The following is a 16,469-nucleotide window of genomic DNA, read 5'->3' as shown; positions in this document are numbered from 1 at the left end:
TGTAAAACAAGCCCGAAAGCCGTTGACTGCGAGCATGGAGCTCCAGCATGCTTTTTATTCAAGATGCTAAGGCTGAGCTGGAAATATCGATGCATCGGGATTAAAGAAAAAGCTTCTGATTCAGTCAGTCCTACCTTCTTTCTGTTCCCCTAGAAAACCGAGTTGCATTGTATTTTCGCATTTTCCAGGTTCCTATTATGCGCGGGTGGTTTTAGAGCTATACTCTTACTACGGTTGCTCATTATTCAGTTGTGAGACCTGGTCAAAGCGAGTCTATGTAGTCAGTCGACTAAGGACGGACTCTCATTGATTTCGTCAACTCTCTAATATGCACTATGAGAAAATTATAAGAGCAATCTCGTACTAGTCTGATTTTATGTGACCGCCCGTAGTTGCAATTGAGAGAAATTGACGAGTGTACTCCGTACCACCTCATTATATGGTTTTCATTTCACATATTGCGCATAAATGAAATCTGGCCTCATAAACTCACATGCGCCTGCGGGAGAGGGGGCCAAGAGGAAAAAATCTTATAATAATGCACCAACTGATACAGGCTGGCCCTGGACACAAGCGAACGGAATCGCCCGCTTCAAAGTCCCACTGTCCAACACCAACACGAGGCCATGATAGGCTAATTTGGTAGCCCTAACATGCCTCGATATTAATTTATATTAGACGCTAAGCCCAAAGCCCTTAGCGACACGCCCGGACCAAGGTCTCCGTTTCCCCGGGCTGGACGGAAAATCTACCCTGCTCCAGTAGTGACTCCGTTTAGTAGTTCGCCAAGCCCTGTCTCAATCAGACTTTTTGGAAGTCTGAATCCAGACCTTTTGCCTCCATGCAAGGAAAATCGTAAATGACCTGGGGTGGGACTTAGGCTGCTGACCGGAAAGCGTGGCAAACAATGCCATTATGCTGGAACTTCATATCTGTCCTCTTGGATTCGACCGTGGAGAAATGAGAATCGGAAACCTTGAAGTTACCTATTTGGGTTTGGTAAGACTTTGAGAGATTTTCACTTTCTGAGTAACTTCCTATAATACGGAAACTTCGTACATTATTTTTGGATCTGAATGCTGATCCTCGAGGGACAAGTTGGGTGATAACTCGGAGCCGAGGCACATGGCAACCCTCGTACTGCGGAAGTCGCAACCTCATTCAATGGACAATCGACTAGCCCAGGGACTAGTGCCGTATTATATGGGTCAATCTCTTTTCGATCTCATTTCTCTACTCCAATATCAGCACTGGCGTAATGCCCCTAGAATGATAGGCTGGCACGGACTACTCCATACGGAATAGCCCTCTGCCTTTCGATCCGCGAGAGTTTAATAGATTAAGACATGGGAATCGCGATTTCCGAGTCCCTGGCCAAGTGTTACTCGCACTGTCTCTGTCTCCTGAACTCCCAATTGACATTGACCTCGTACCCAAGAACACCCCACCTCGCATTCCCCATGTGGCCTGGATGTCAATGCATGCATGCCTGTGCGTTTCGACTCCCTGTCACGCCCGGGATGTAGCGGCATTGACGATCTGACAATTGCTTAACGAAGCCACGGCTTATGAGGATCAAATGGGTATGGCGGCGAGTCAGATATTGTCCCGATTCCCTTCTCCGTGGGCTGTGAGCAGGGGTCTAGATTACTGTTGTGGCTGTTGGAATCCAGCTACTCGCGCTAGCGTCCTCATATTAATTGTCCAATGCAATTGGCGTTGCAACGTTCGACATGGGTATCTATTTAGTCTCTGTCTTGGTGGTCCAGCCATGACTCTTCGATTACTGTTATCGCCTCCATAGTTTGCCCCGGGCGGGGGCGCTATAAGTCTGGCCATATCCGGCCGAAAATTCTCCTTTGACTTTCTCTATTTTGACTCAACCCAAAAGATCACCCATACACAGAAAATGACTGAAGGCCTCCCAGACTACGTCCTTGATCCCAATGCCGTCCTCAAGGACACCGATGCCGCTTGGCGCTATGGCAGGGTTCCTGACTATTCCAAGACGCGCGCATTCTATGAACAGAGTAAGGCTACCCAGTATCCTTTCGTCAATAAAGCAATACTGATATCTACCCAGCACGAACAATGTTCCATGAATCTGGCAGCCTCCCCTTCCTCGTCGAGAACCTGGTCAAGAACTGGGAAATCGAAGCCTCCTTCAAGACCTCCCTGTCCGACTGGCGCACAATCGACAACACCAAATACAAATTCTCGCTGAATGGCGGCCCTCCCCAGTCTGGTGAGCACATGCTCAAGGTCGGCACGTACAACGCCCTCCTCACGCCGAGCAAGTACTACGACCCCGAACACAATGATTTTGAGAAGAGCCACAAGTCGTTCAAGCGCATGATGCCAACCTTTGCCTGGGAGGTCACTGAGGTGTATAGCGGTCCTCCTGTGGTTGTCTTCAAGTGGAGACATTGGGGTGTTATGGCGAACGACTACGTTGGGTTCAATGAGTAAGTAGATCTTTCTGTTGTTTATCGTCCTCAAGAAGCAGGGTATGTGCTAACGATATTTAGTTCCGCCGAGAAGGTAAAAATCAAGGCTCATGGTGAAACTCTCGACATCCAGGGCATTGTGATCGCGAAGGTGAATGATAAACTGCAGCTGGAGAGCATCGATGTCTGGTTTGACCCATTGGAGATGTTCCGCCAGATTGACCAGAAGAAAGAGGAGGGCGCCGATTCTGCTGCCGGGGGATGTCCGTTTGCCGGGGCTGCTAGCAGCCAATAATTTCTCATTCATGTACATACTTAGGTTGGTCACTTATAGATGCCAAAATTTGATGACTTCATGTGCTCGAAGCCTGTCCTATCGTCGTGGGAACAGTGACCCACTGCCGACAACAGAAAGATATGTAAACTAGTATAGCGATTGCAACCCAGTGTCACAACGGCACTTCTACTCTGTACTCCTTTGAAATTACTCAACAATAGAAGTCTAGATTTGCTTATAGTGCTTACTCTATGTACATATATTATGGTCTACACCTTGCAAAGATTTGAGACATAAATTGACATAAACAGTGCACGATGCTCTAAGTTTAAACAAAAAAGCCGAAGTACAAATTTGATAAATAGCTACACCGCCAATAAGTACTCCAGAGTAAAGTTATTGTCTTTCTTTATCGCTCCCGAGGTTCAACTGAACACCTCAATGGCGACGCAAGGGATGCAATGCAATCCAATTTAGGTATCCCGCTTCTTTGGGTCGAATGCCTAAATTGAACATTGGCATTGACTTCCCTTGACATGGCATGTGGGTCGCAATTCACTCTCCACCTTCTATAGGGGAGATTCTGGGAGGGGAGGAGGGGAGGGGTGGGGGTGCCCGGGTGTGCCCCTAACGCTTGAATCTAGTCCCAATCGGCGTAGGTTTTGTTTTCGGTTTGGAGATTGGCTGAGACACCGGGGACAAATGGCGCCGAACTCGACAGGAGACCATTTGCGCCAACACAGATGACCTTAGATCGATGTACAAATTCCTGACCCACATTATAGAAGCCCTTGCTGTCTTCCCTGGCCACTCTTACGAAGTATAATTTCCATCATTTGAAATGGGTTTAAAAAATTACTCGGAGTATGCGTTCGCATTCACCATCATCCAAACAGGGGGTTCTACGTGTGATTATACCCAGTTATCAAGGGATAACGACCCCTCATCCATACTGTTTGGTGTGATAATGGTAAGGGGCGTTTATATAATGCCACCAAATGCACCCTCTGACTCAAGGGGCTCATACCGGACGTTGGATTTAACCTTAGGACACAAAGAAGGTCGGTCTGGTCGGCCAATAATAGCGCTCGGTGTGACCCTTGTGGAATGTCTCCGTAAGGGTTTTGGTGGGGTATGAACTGACATTTTCAAGGTAAAGTGCTCCGTGAGTTCCGTTCTTTGCTCTCCATTTGTCGCGTTTTGATGTCCAAGTAATATCACTAGTGTAAATCTCACTAGCAGAGTCTGGAAAACCGCAAGGATGTGGACAGATTGAAAGTCAAGGAACATAAAATCGTATGCAGTCCAGCTAGAGGATACATAGCAGCCTCCCTATGTTGCCAGCGCACCATTGCAGCATTATTTGAGCTTGTGTCACGAAAAGTGGCCGACAATGAATGCATGAGCTCATTATGACTATCCATAATCAATTTAGTTACCGGCGCCAACAGGCTTGCAATTGAGCAAAAAGGGCAGTAATCTTCGAACTCCACTTTTGACGCTGTATGATATCTTCTATTTGCATTAATTTACCTGTTTTAGGGACGAAAGTTAATATGATTTTGCTAAATTGATCGATTTAACGCAACAAAGTGACGACCTTGCAACAACCACTAGAGGATATCGCAGTGAACCTTTCTGTCAAGACTTTCCTCCGGCGGAAACGTCTAATGACGTGCTGCCGAGGAATGAATTGAATGATAACAATGGCCTCATTTATCATAGGCGGATCTGCGGTATGTACAGTATAAGTCAACGATCTTCGCATCCACTACGGAGTACTAGGCTACTACTCCGTACCGGTCCAGATTCAGCTTCCAATCATCGAACAGAGCAAGAAGACACTGGTCATGAGGTCACTATTACTCTACTGTGTCCGGGGTAGACCGTAATGCTTCCCGTTTTCCCGGCCCCATTAATCGGCATATTGGGTCAAGTCAGACACAAAGTACACTCGTACCCCGTAAGAAAGGGAGGCGGGCTATTGACTTGCATTCTCTGGCCTCCGACGACCCGGTATATTCTTCCCTGATTTCAGCACCGTCTGGATCAACATCCCTTAACCTATCCAACGGCGCAGCGGACAGCAGAGGATCCATGGCATGTGCCAAGTGGGTTTATCCGGCGAGGAGATATTCTCCAGCCACTCACACCACTTTCACAAACCGGTTTAGAAGTCCGATTCTTGCTTGTGCCCGTTAGCGCGTTGTCGATCGAGGATTTCCCGCCTCTCATAACAGAAGTTGTCGGGCGCTTTTTCCCGCCATGTCAACCTCGAACATCGCGTTATTATCTTAAAATCAGGGTTGCGATCGCAGAGGTCCTGTCAACGTTCAATTTTCCTACATTCCGGGCATCGTGCACGATGTTTCAACCTCGCCTGCGATCGCTCGCTCCGGCGAGGCAGAATTATATCGCAGCTTCGAATCCCCAACTCCCGAGGCGACAGAATGTTTCCAGGGCGTGTATCAGATGCCAGTCAAAGAAAACTAAAGTATCAATTCCCGTTCCGCTTTCCCCAAAATCACTGCGCTGACCGGGGATTTGGTCTAGTGTTTCGGCGGTATCCCTTGCCAACGATGTATCCAGACCAAGACCCCATGCGTGGTCGACGAAGACAGTGACGAACGCCGAAAGATTCTAATCAAGCGTCGGTTAAGCTCCCTGGAGAAGGATCGAGAACTCCTCATACAACTGATGGAGGCCCTTCGCGAAGAAGACAGGCTTCACATCTCCGTAACTATGAACCTGATCCGCAGCGATGCCACCATTGACGACCTTCGATCGTTCATGACCGACCAAGACGAGCGCGAAGTCTCAAAAGAGCATTCACCGTGTGCCGAAAAGTCCGAGACCGATGTCCAAACCGCGCCGTTTCTTACTCCTAGCGCTCGTCAATACCTAATGAATATCCAACGATTAACAGATATTCCAGTCCACCGTGTTCCTGCTCACCCGTGGACTTCAGTCACCAATGACAACGACTTTGTATCTCATCTGATTTCTCTTTACTTTCTCCTGGAGCACCAAGCTCTGAACTGGATTGACCAGGATCTTTTTCTCGAGGCTATGAAGTCGGGCAAACTGGAGTCGGAATTCTGCTCTCCGCTCCTGGTCAATTCTATACTTTCTGTCGCATGCGTAAGAAAAATACGACCACTCCTCTTCCAACAGTGATTGACATTATATAACAGTGGATCTCAAACTGGCCCGAGGCAATGGCAACAGAAGGTGACCCTACTTCCAAGGGTCTGCATTTTTATAATGAGGCCAGGGATCTCCTTAGCCAGCAAGAAGGTAGAGTGAGCTTAACTAGCGTCCAAGGCCTCGCAGCCCTGTACACAAGGTATTTTCGAATTTAGAAGGGTGTTCCAACTTTGATCTGACCATGGCTCAAGTTCCTGCATGATGGGCAAGGACCGACTCGGTTGGAAATATCTAGTCGAAATTGGCGACAGCACGCGCCAAATCCTTGCGAGACGGTCGCATCTCATTGCGAAAGCCGAACACCGACAGGAAATGAGACGAGCGCTTGATACGGCGGTTCTCGGCTTGTTCAGCCTCACCTCGTGCGTAAAGACCTAAAGACCTCGTGCGTAAAGACCTCGTTTATGGGATGAAATAGCATTTTCTAACTGGTCACTTGCGGTAGAACTGCTACCTTGATGCTCCAACAGCCGCTGGTAATGAAGAAACCTGATTTGGGTCCCTTTCTTCCAGACCACAAACACGATGATACATGGATGCCGTATCCTCTGATTGCAGATCCTGTCCGCGGACAAATGAACTGCGTTAAGCAAGCGTCTTTTGATCTCCAATCGATTATATTCAATATCCCCGCCTATTTCTTTAAGGAGCACGGGCCGTCTCACTATCCCGATGTTGAAAATACGGTGGATAGTTTCTATCGAGACCTCAGGCAATGGTCTCTACACATCCCAGAATGCATCACCCTTGAATGCGAGAGTACGCCCGACGTGATGGATATGCAGTAAGGGTGGTCGCTATCCCCACGGGTATCGTGCGTGCTAATCGAAATATCACAGCATGAAGTACCACGCGGCTAACGCGACGATATTTGGGTTTATCAAACACCTGCCCGACGAAGAAATGCCGATGATATCTATTGATCACGCACGGTATCTTCGCCATTCTGCTGCACAACACATCCGTGACATCCTCAGTTCTCACCGTTCTCGATGGTCCACAAATTTGATGCCGTTAAACTACGCGCAATACGCCAACCTGGCTCTATTCATTCTTCTGGAGGGGCTCGATGATGACAAGAGTGCCGAAGCATTCGTAGATCTCTGTATCATCCTCTGTGCCCTCTCCCGACGATGGTTGCTGGCTAAAGGGATGCTGCGTCTTGTTCAACTTACCGCGCAGCTGAAAGGCATTGCGCTTCCTCCCGAGACAAGCGGTCTTTTTCATGAATTCACATCCCAGACGTGGAAACTGCACGAGCGTAAACGATTCAGCAGTTTATATCCCAATGTCGCGATCACCGTTCTAGGAGAGAAGAATCTCGGTGAGGCAGAGCTGGACCTCTTTCTCGCCCGGTGGGATGATCTAGATCTATCAAAAGACATGGAAGATGGAGAAGAGTATAAAGAGGATGATACAAAATTATAGGTTAGGACAGTTGATCATGACTTCTAGTTTAATGACTTGAATGCGCATTTCTCACCATTCTGCAGCTTATTATGTCAAAGCAAGTTTCCAGCACTTTCCCCACGCCCCAAATTAGTCAAGATTTTATATAAAACCATTTCAGTAATTGACCTCGCAATCACTTGCGAACAGCCATTATATGTTCTAGTCGTCATAATCTTAGGTAGGCCACGACTAGACCAACGATTCAAGACCATTATTTCGGGCGCCTTGACCTTTGGACATGATTAACCGATTCTCCAAGTAATAGAGTTGACACCTAATGCCATCAAAATCGAATCATCCGATTAAGTTCCAGTAGACATATGAACAGCTTTGTTTCGGCCTTGATTCTATTGGTTTGCTTTGCCAAATGGCCATTCACTCGATATGCCATGAATATTTGACAGCCGATCAACTGTAAGTCTTAACCGGGTAACAGAAACCCAACAAATGGTAATCCATGTATCGAACAGTTCATGTCTGATACCTGACGGTAACGAGTTTATATTTGTAAATACAAAGCACTCTGAGCGTTCATAAAGATAAAACATCCACCAACAATGGTAAATTTACACATGAGCAACCACCACCCAGTCCATCTTCAAGGGGGCTTGCTATCATTACATCAATCCTCCATAAGATCCTTGCTCCCGCTCCATTTCTTCATCTTCCTCAATGTAATTCTTGAACTTGTCAACCTCGCTCTCTTTTTTCTCCGCATCCTGCATCTGACTTTGGCCGGGCTGCTGCGGCTGTTGCTGCTGTCTTTCTTCGTTCTGCCGGGTTTGGTGGTGGTGGAACATTCTGTCCATGAAGCTTTGGTGGGGCTGTTGCGATTCTGGGTTCAATTAGCTTGATTGGTTCTGGAAGAGTATGGTAACTGGGCCTTACGGTCGGGCATGATGTGTTCGTGTCTGTTTGTGTGGAGGTTTTATGATATTGGGTCTTAAACTTCGATTACCAGCGCCCGTCCCTCCCTTTAAATAGGAAGTAATACAGACATTGGTACGTCATGAAAAGATCCACATTATCACAATAGCATCTCACAGTGGTTGGTTTCTATTCACAAATCCGTCCATCCGAGAGTGGAGGACGTCATTCCTCGTAACCTTCTTTGGGTGGAGATGTTATTGGTTCTGCGCCTTTGTCCGGGATGGAGTTTCTAGACATTTGTGCTTCGTGACTAATCATGCCTACATGTCTCTTTTCGGCTTTGGAAATGTTCAGTATCTTTCTCATAGATAAATTGGCAAGCAGACATGGGGGATCGCAATGCAGGAGAGAGTGTGTTGTTTCACCCCAACCCATCATGGAAACTCCGATCATTAAATGCGAACCGACCCGACCAGATCAATGAAATCGACTAGAATTATTGGTTATAAAAAAAAGAATAAGTGAAAGGTTCTATCGTACAGGTATGCGCAATAAACATGAACATGAAAATAATGGAAAATTTATAATACAAACATCCGTTCACACTATGCATCCCGCCAAAGATACCCATGCTACCTTGCTCAAGTACCACGAAGCAACGCTGACCAGCAGCTAGGAACGAAACCCTCGCGAGTTACTTTTCGTCCTTGACTTCATTCTGTCTCCCGAAGTCGCCCGGAGAATTTTCGGCCTTTGTCCGAATCAACTTCCGGATACTTATATTGGCCATGTGTGCCATCGCAACCATCTGTCGCACGCCCGGCATTCCTGCAGGGAAGATGACATAAAGTCCCGATTCTTGACATGGGTCGGGCCGTAACTTGTCATGGTATGCCTTCTTGCCGTGGATTGGCAATCGTTGGTACGTGTGGTGATATAAGGACCGAGTGAGTCGCTCCAAGGTCGGTGACATGCCGGTCACCTCGCCTAGCTCGGTAAGGGGCTCGTATCCCAGACTGAGGTAGGAGATGTTTATATGGTGGAGGAGCGCCATCGCCGCATAGTTGAGCAGATCGGATATCCCCTTCGGTGCGCCGGGTGCTGCGATGCAAGGGTCGATGTGGTAGCCGTTGTGTGTGCCGATGCGTCGTAGGGCAGCGAACCCGTTCACCGTGCCGTCGGCAGCGCGAGTATATATGAATGTCATGAGGTTGGGGTAGTCGAAGGGATTATAGACGGTGATGAATGCTTGGGAAGTCGTTCTGCTTTGGTTGCGCTGTTCGCGCCAGGAGTCGTATATAGACATCAGCTCGGCTTGAAATGCTGTATCTTCTCCGGAGGCGGGAACGTATACACCCAGTGTTATGCCGCCTTTATCTGGGTTCAGGAGCTGTCGGTTTTGGGTGATGACTCGCTTGCTGCTACGTTCGAGAAGGACGTCGTTGGTGCAAGGGTTCAGGACTCGCTCTACCCCGAATTGCATTGTGTTCCAGTTCCGTTGCCGCGCGTATTTAGCGAATGCTTCGCTTGCCCCCATGAAAGCGATATCTAACGAGTGTTCTTTTCGGTAAGTTGCGAATTCATCGAGGACGCTATCGAATCGAGTGTACTCGCAGAGAGGGTCGCCGCTCACGATGGCGACGTGGTTGATTATTTTGTAGCAGATGGCGGCGATGTGGGATTTGTTGACAAAGAATCGGTAGCTGCGGTCAAGCATGCCCATGTGTGAAACAGTTCCATATCGCAGTGCTAGGGCTTCTACAATTTGTCGTGTGCTGAAGTCAGGGTCGTGCTTGGGGGCTTTCGTACAGGATCGAGGTCTGCGTCTGAGAAACGGCAAGCTTCGTCGCTCGCGCAATTTTGGGTAGCCCGATGCACCCAGAGTATGGTCGGATGGTGTATCTGATCCTGGAATGTGATCGACGAGAGTACGACTGCTGTCGCTGCTACCGTTCTCACTACTGGTGCTGCGACTAAGTCTTGGATGATGTTGAGGAGCGGATAAGAAATTGTCTGTTGGAGGGAGTAATTCGCAGTTATCGTGGAAGAAATGCGGTATAGGATATGAATCGAGTGTGCGTAACAATGATGGACCCACGCTGTCAAGCAATAGCCCTTTTTTCATCGCCTTGGTCTGCCGTGGCTGCTTGCTCCTACCTTTCCCCGACTGGACAGGTCGCTCCTCGCATGCTGAGGCAGCCATTTCGATGTCACGCAAGAGGGAAGGATAGATGTACTCAGAACCAAAAGCACAAGCCTTAAGGATGGGTAGCAGTTTTTATTAAAGGGTGTGTGAGGAAAACATGACGCAGTTGAACCGAGGGCGGCCCACGCGCGGAATGATCCAACCCCTATATATTATGATAGACATGTACCCTCACTAGCCAGATCAGGGACCTGCAGCCCCTAGGCAGTCGCATTCAGCAGTCCTGGATTATTCCGTAATAGCAGGCCCTTCCGAAGGGACCTTTGAGTTGGGCTCTGAGGCCGGGTGGCGCTCGCTGTGCCGTTGGCTAGCTCACGGATAGTGTCATGTCATTCTGATCCAATGGGGTGTAGCATTTTGGTCTAATGTTTGGTCATAGATTGCGCTGTCGGCGCGTGGGTTGTGACCAAAGAGTGGATTTTCCGCTTGTTTCTTTCGTCCTTTCGTTCTTTCTTCCATGTTATTTTTTTCGTCTCTTTATTTTCCGTTTTCTTTTCTTTGATTATTGGTTTATTTTCGTTGATCCTTTCTCTATTCCACCCTCTTGACGAGCAGGATCTGATCCTATCCCATTCTTTGTACGGTACATGCCGTCAAGGGTGGTAACACGAGCAGCCAGCATCAGCCGTCTAGACCTACTTCATTTTCGGCGTGTCATCCTTGCAGTAGGCAATTCAGGCAGCAGAATTAAGCTCACGCACCAAGCCTTGCAGAGGGCATCTAGGCTGATGGAGAGCCAGACCCGCCGGAGTGGAGTATGAGATCAGTCCGGATGCGGGCCATGGAACTACTCAGCAATGGGAAATTTCAGTCCAGTGGGCCAGACGCTACGATGAATGCAGTAAACCTCCCGCCGTAAGGGTCTCTTTTCCTTCTAGTTTTGCTGCATATTTCAGCCCTTTCACGGTTTCAGCTTCTTTGTTGTGTCGTGTTTATTGTCTCCTCTAGCTCGCCCTACTTGACATCCCCCATCACCAACTGTAGCAGAGATATTTCTCACCTTCCCTCTGTTCTTAGTAATGTAGAGATAAAGCCTCCAACAGCCTAACCCATTAATGAGACCCTGTCCAATTCAAACGCTCCTATCAGAGGTTTCAAACTACTGCCACGCTAACAAGGAGCTCAATCACCATGCACCTCGTTACCTAACGCATTCAAGCTTTACTAGTCCGCGGACTCCGACCGATATCTTTCAAGAATCCTTAGCCGCCGGCCTTTCTGCGAATGCATACACTGTTGCCTGATTATGAGCGCCAACCTACAACGGCATGTGCTTACATCGGCCCTGCGGAGTCCTCGGGTCCCGTATACCTGCGGTTGATGATCCACCCGGTCCCCTTTTTTGCCCTGTTTTCCGCCTATCGCGCACGTTCCGATGGTTACTAGTTGATGATCCTGCATCGGAATACACCGATTGTTCCGAGAGAACCTCCGTTGTAAAGCAGTCAATGTCATGCGGCCCTAATCATGCGCAACAGCGGTTTTGTTGCACATATTCTAACCCCGACCTTTGAAGCCAAATTATCAAGTTTCTGGTCCTTTCCGCCAGGTCTGAGGAAATTTTGTCATTCAATCATATCATCGAAGAGTGATCAACCGTTTCAGCCCTGATGATGCTGATCGACCCTCGGGAGAATGGATACTGCAGCATCTGCAGCATGGTGCCACGTCTTTTATCCGGTTTCAATGGCGATCATGAGCTTTAGTGTTTGGTATCGAGCAGATATCCAACCTGACTTGGACGATTCTCGGCCTGTAACTGGTGAGCGACGATCTTGTCCCGCCGGAGGCCCATTTACTGTGCTATTGATACTGCTCACGATCGCATACTTAAAGTTCCTTCAACGACATAGATGTGGACAAAGACAAAGGGTAATACACTATTGAACAGGAGAGAACTGCTCAGGGATAGTGCAAGATGTTTCGTTCGCATTACCTGCGGATTTGCACAACTCAGTCATTAAGAAGTCACCTCACATTCGCAACGACAGGTCGACTACGAATATCGTGGCAGTCACTGCCCTATTGGCATCCCCGGAAGATAATATGGAGATGATACTCACTCGGGGAATTCTGTACATTCTCTCCAGCCTTCGGGTTCTCTGGTCTTTTCAAGCAACCCAGCAGCATCCAGGCCTCCTCGACTCCCTTTTCCGGATAGCCCCGGCAACTGCGACGACTGGATGCTCCCAGCACAGATACCAATCGCTCTGGACGCTGAAACGTTCGTGACCTGGTCGTCGCAACGAAATCAAACGACTGTCACTCCTTGATCGCCCTCGCACTCTATGACTGGTTTGCAGGTTGAGACTGTTTTATGCATCATGCCAGAATTTCTGCGCCGGGATGTTCCGTGATGTCCTTTTTGCACGTGTTCAGGGGTCCCTTGGACATCGGATTGATAGTATGAGCGATATATCTCTTGATGTGAAAAATTACAGGCGTGTCGCTGCGTTTGGGAAACTCTCTAGCACTGCATCAGTGCTTTTTCGCGTTCATCTATTATAAAAGAGGACATACAGAGGATCCTCCCATTCCCATCTCTCTCAATCTCCATTTCCGCCAAGGTATCCTTGTCTTCTCTGTTGCTTCGATTCCACGGCATATGGTCCAGCGAGCTCGTGCCGCCTAGGTCTCTTCGAGGACATGAGATGATACGCCCGCCGAGACCGGACTCCTGTCATACTCACTTTCTAGTGCCTCACCGTAGCTTTCGGAGGGATAGATGGCTAGTCTCTCCTGAGCTGCTGGTCCGACTTCTACAACGTCAACTAAGAGATTCTCTCGGTCGCTGGGTCGTTATTGGTCAACCAGGCCTGCGATACCCCCGCCCATGATCATTCAGTCTAACCTGTGCGCTGCAAAGTCTTGGAGTCGGGCCATGAGGCCATGGTAAGGATCTGAGTGGCTGGATTCTGGCTTCCGCGAGATCCTCGGCCATCTCACAATGCGACCCCAAATAGACCTAGTTTAACTGATGTCTTTGCTGGTTGGACCAAAAGAAGGTGCTTGATTCCTAAATCCACGCACCTTTTGTAGCTCTACGCACGGAGTTACATGTTGGCTGCAGGGGTATCTGTCTCCCATGTCTGGAAGTCGTACATTTCCCGGATTTGTCGAGTCCTGGTGATCATTTGCATTGACCTCTCGGATTTTTTTCTCTCCTGGCACAAACTAGGGCTTCCCTATGTTCTTCGGAATCTAAGTATTCATTTTCCTGTGTTCATGTAGCTACGGTTGTTCGGTTTTCGATGTGCTCCGACAACGGAAGTTCACTTCCATCATGAGGGACTATCGATGTCATGGCAGACTTATACCTTGGATAGGACTTTCTGCATCTTGTTTTGACCCAGTGTTGTCACACAAAAGAACGGGATGGTTTGTAGTAAGGATTCTAATATTCAATCACAGGAATTCCGGGTCTCACCGAGGCTCTATCCAGTGCTCGATGAATGTTGTGCCCGCTCTTATGGCGGAAATTTGCTCCTTTCTCAACGGTTTAGAAATTCTAGCCCTCGTACAGAGAAGGATATTCTGCACACGATACCTTCAGGCTAGATGTCGCTTTCGTTTAAGCATAGTTTCAACTTTCTCAAACATTTTGCACGAGACCGTACGAAATCTATTTTAACCCTTCATTGGCGCCTTTTGTCGGAATCAGTGGCCTGTTGCTACTGGTTTTTTCAAAAGCCCTATAACGACCAAGTCAAATAATTCGTGAGGCACGAGAATTTACTGTAAATCTATTGACTGAGTCTGCTTCTGCTAGACAGTTTGCAATAAGTGTAATATCGAAATCTAGTCACATTTACTCCAGGTAATTAGATCGCGCTTTTAACAGCTGCTCCCATTGTTATCTTTGCGTCAAGAAATCGTAGGTGTGCTTCTCTATTTGTTTATCTCAAAGGCACAGATGCTAGCCCAGCAATGTTCACGACAGGTAGAAGGCTAAATCGTTTTGTTGTCGAAGGTTTCCGGGAAAACACGCTTTATATTTACTTTTTCACCCTTCTTCTGCACCGCGGTACGTGTTGTGTCATCTTGAGTCAATGTGAAGGAGGCATGGACGTCAGCCTTTGTTAATGTCACGGAATGACTCCAACCGATGACTCTAACCCTCCCTGCATAATCTCATGGTCTCAACCAACTCAACTCCACATCCTCTCTATCATTTAGTCATTCCTCACATTTTCCCACCATGAGTCCCGACAAGATCTCCCGACGCAATCGTCTTCTGCGACGTCTCAGTCTTCTTCGCACCAAACCACTAACGGAATTCTTCTTCCTGCTTGATCTTCCAAATGAGTTAATCCTTTTCATCTGCCATTTTCTCACCCTCGAGAAAGACATCAACAACTTCAGTCGATGCAGCCGCCGTCTGCAAGACCTCCTTACCTCCGATCTCTACCGGCATAACATCATCCATTATGCCGGTTCGGCGTTAGTATGGGCGATTAGCAGGGGACAAGCAGGTACGGTGGAAAAGATACTGAGATACGGTGGCGATCCAAACCTCTGCGTAGATCCTATCGACCAAAGACCGCCGCTGTCAATGGCCATTGCTACGCATCAGTTCGAGATCACCAAGCTGCTTCTCGAGTCGGGGAAATGCATGATCGAAAAAGCAGATCTGACTGAAGGCTGTTCGCTCAGCAAAGCAGTATCTCAGAATGACCTGTCACTCGTGGAATTACTGCTCCGTCACGGGGCTGGTGCCAAAATAGGACTCTCTGTACACAGAGCGTTCCGGATAGCGTTGTGTTGTGGGCATACAAACATCATGCGGCTGATGTTAGAGCAGGCCGCCATTGATGTGAACGGCCATTGTCAACCATACCGCGCGCCGTTCCTGAATGACGCTGCCCGATACGGTCGAGCCGAGCCTCTCTCTCTATTGCTCGCGTGCAAAGATCTGGATATTGAGAACACAGACATCGATGGTAACACTGCATTGATGATCGCGGCCAGAGAAGGGAAGCTTCAGGCCATGAAGACCTTACTCGCCAGAGGCGCTATTCCCGACGCCGTCAACAAAAAATTGGAATCTGCCCTGTTCCTGGCTGCAAGTAGGAGACATGACCAAGCTGTCACGTTACTACTACAAGATTATAGGGTCAATATTGAGTCCCCCTCAGAGATCGGATTTACGGCCCTCATGGCAGCGGCCAGGTACGGACACGACAGTACGGTCCGCCTATTACTTCAGAATGGAGCGGATCCAAACCGCCGAGATCACCTTCAGTATTCAGCGTTATCAATCGCTGCGGCATGTGGAAAACCATCGACGTGCAAAATTCTCCTGGAGAACGGCGATGCAGATGTAAATGTCCAGTGTGGCAAAGGCAGAACACCTCTCTCCTTGGCACTATATGCCGTTGGTCGCTCTCCAATTAAGCAACATGGTAAATACCCCCCTGGCGCCGACAAAGCTCTCGAAGTCGCTCAGGTTCTGCTCTCGGCTTCCGGGATCGACCCGGACTCCAAGGACCACGACGGACGAACACCTCTCACGTATGCAGCTGGCATCCACAGTATGCCACTCGTCGAGCTGCTCTTGAAACAAGCCTCTGTTCAACCCGATACGTTAGATAATTATCGTCGCACCCCGTTGTTTTATGCAACTCAAAGGCGTGTTTCTCCCTGGGTTCTATCACTCAATTACGATGAAGAACATCGCGTTATAAACACGCTCCTAGACACGGGACGTGTGGACGTGAATGTTAAAGATACCGGCGGCCGGACTGCCTTGTCGCATGCTGCCGAGGAAGGCCGGGAGGATATTGTGAAGATGCTGATCCAAAAGGGAGCTGATCCCACGATCGTCAATAATTCTGGTGAATCTCCTCTACATTACGCCAAAAAGGAGCGCAAGCACTGCCACCGTGATGAGAAACCGTGTTATCGGATCATGATCGCGATATTGAAGAAACATTCCGGGACTGGAAGATCTGCGAGATTGTTGGGTCGTATGTTCAGAAAGAGACGCGAATGCAAGATTCAGCGAGATTGA

The 16,469-nt window shown here is 48.4% G+C and overlaps 5 protein-coding genes across 5 annotated transcripts; 3 read left to right on the top strand and 2 right to left on the bottom strand.

Annotated features, from left to right (window-relative positions):
* Positions 1-1,909: 1,909 nt before the first annotated feature.
* KD926_011152 (uncharacterized protein) lies at positions 1,910-2,742 on the top strand (the record flags this gene model as incomplete). The annotated part of the gene is made up of 3 exons (XM_053103404.1): positions 1,910-2,030; positions 2,084-2,465; positions 2,529-2,742. 3 exons carry the CDS (start codon positions 1,910-1,912, stop codon positions 2,740-2,742), a joined length of 717 nt encoding a protein of 238 aa, XP_052953194.1.
* A 2,347-nt stretch (positions 2,743-5,089) lies between these two features.
* On the top strand, positions 5,090-7,359 carry KD926_011151 (uncharacterized protein; the record flags this gene model as incomplete). Its single annotated transcript, XM_053103403.1, has 6 exons — positions 5,090-5,218; positions 5,278-5,865; positions 5,919-6,070; positions 6,123-6,293; positions 6,377-6,715; positions 6,771-7,359. 6 exons carry the CDS (start codon positions 5,090-5,092, stop codon positions 7,357-7,359), a joined length of 1,968 nt encoding a protein of 655 aa, XP_052953193.1.
* Positions 7,360-8,000: 641 nt separating this feature from the next.
* Positions 8,001-8,281, bottom strand: KD926_011150 (uncharacterized protein; the record flags this gene model as incomplete). The annotated part of the gene is made up of 2 exons (XM_053103402.1): positions 8,001-8,218; positions 8,272-8,281. 2 exons carry the CDS (start codon positions 8,279-8,281, stop codon positions 8,001-8,003), a joined length of 228 nt encoding a protein of 75 aa, XP_052953192.1.
* Positions 8,282-8,947: 666 nt separating this feature from the next.
* ergS lies at positions 8,948-10,456 on the bottom strand (the record flags this gene model as incomplete). The annotated part of the gene is made up of 1 exon (XM_053103401.1): positions 8,948-10,456. The coding sequence occupies one exon, from the start codon at positions 10,454-10,456 to the stop codon at positions 8,948-8,950; it is 1,509 nt and encodes a 502-aa protein (XP_052953191.1).
* Positions 10,457-14,657: 4,201 nt separating this feature from the next.
* On the top strand, positions 14,658-16,469 carry KD926_011148 (uncharacterized protein; the record flags this gene model as incomplete). Its single annotated transcript, XM_053103400.1, has 1 exon — positions 14,658-16,469. One exon carries the CDS (start codon positions 14,658-14,660, stop codon positions 16,467-16,469), a length of 1,812 nt encoding a protein of 603 aa, XP_052953190.1.

The sequence above is a fragment of the Aspergillus affinis genome (genome assembly GCF_023601865.1).
Source record: "Aspergillus affinis strain CMG 70 chromosome Unknown NODE_90_length_157425_cov_88_179500, whole genome shotgun sequence".
In the NCBI taxonomy this organism is placed as follows: domain Eukaryota; kingdom Fungi; phylum Ascomycota; class Eurotiomycetes; order Eurotiales; family Aspergillaceae; genus Aspergillus; species Aspergillus affinis.
Note: the sequence above shows the minus strand (reverse complement) of the source record. Positions and strands in the feature narration are given on the sequence as shown.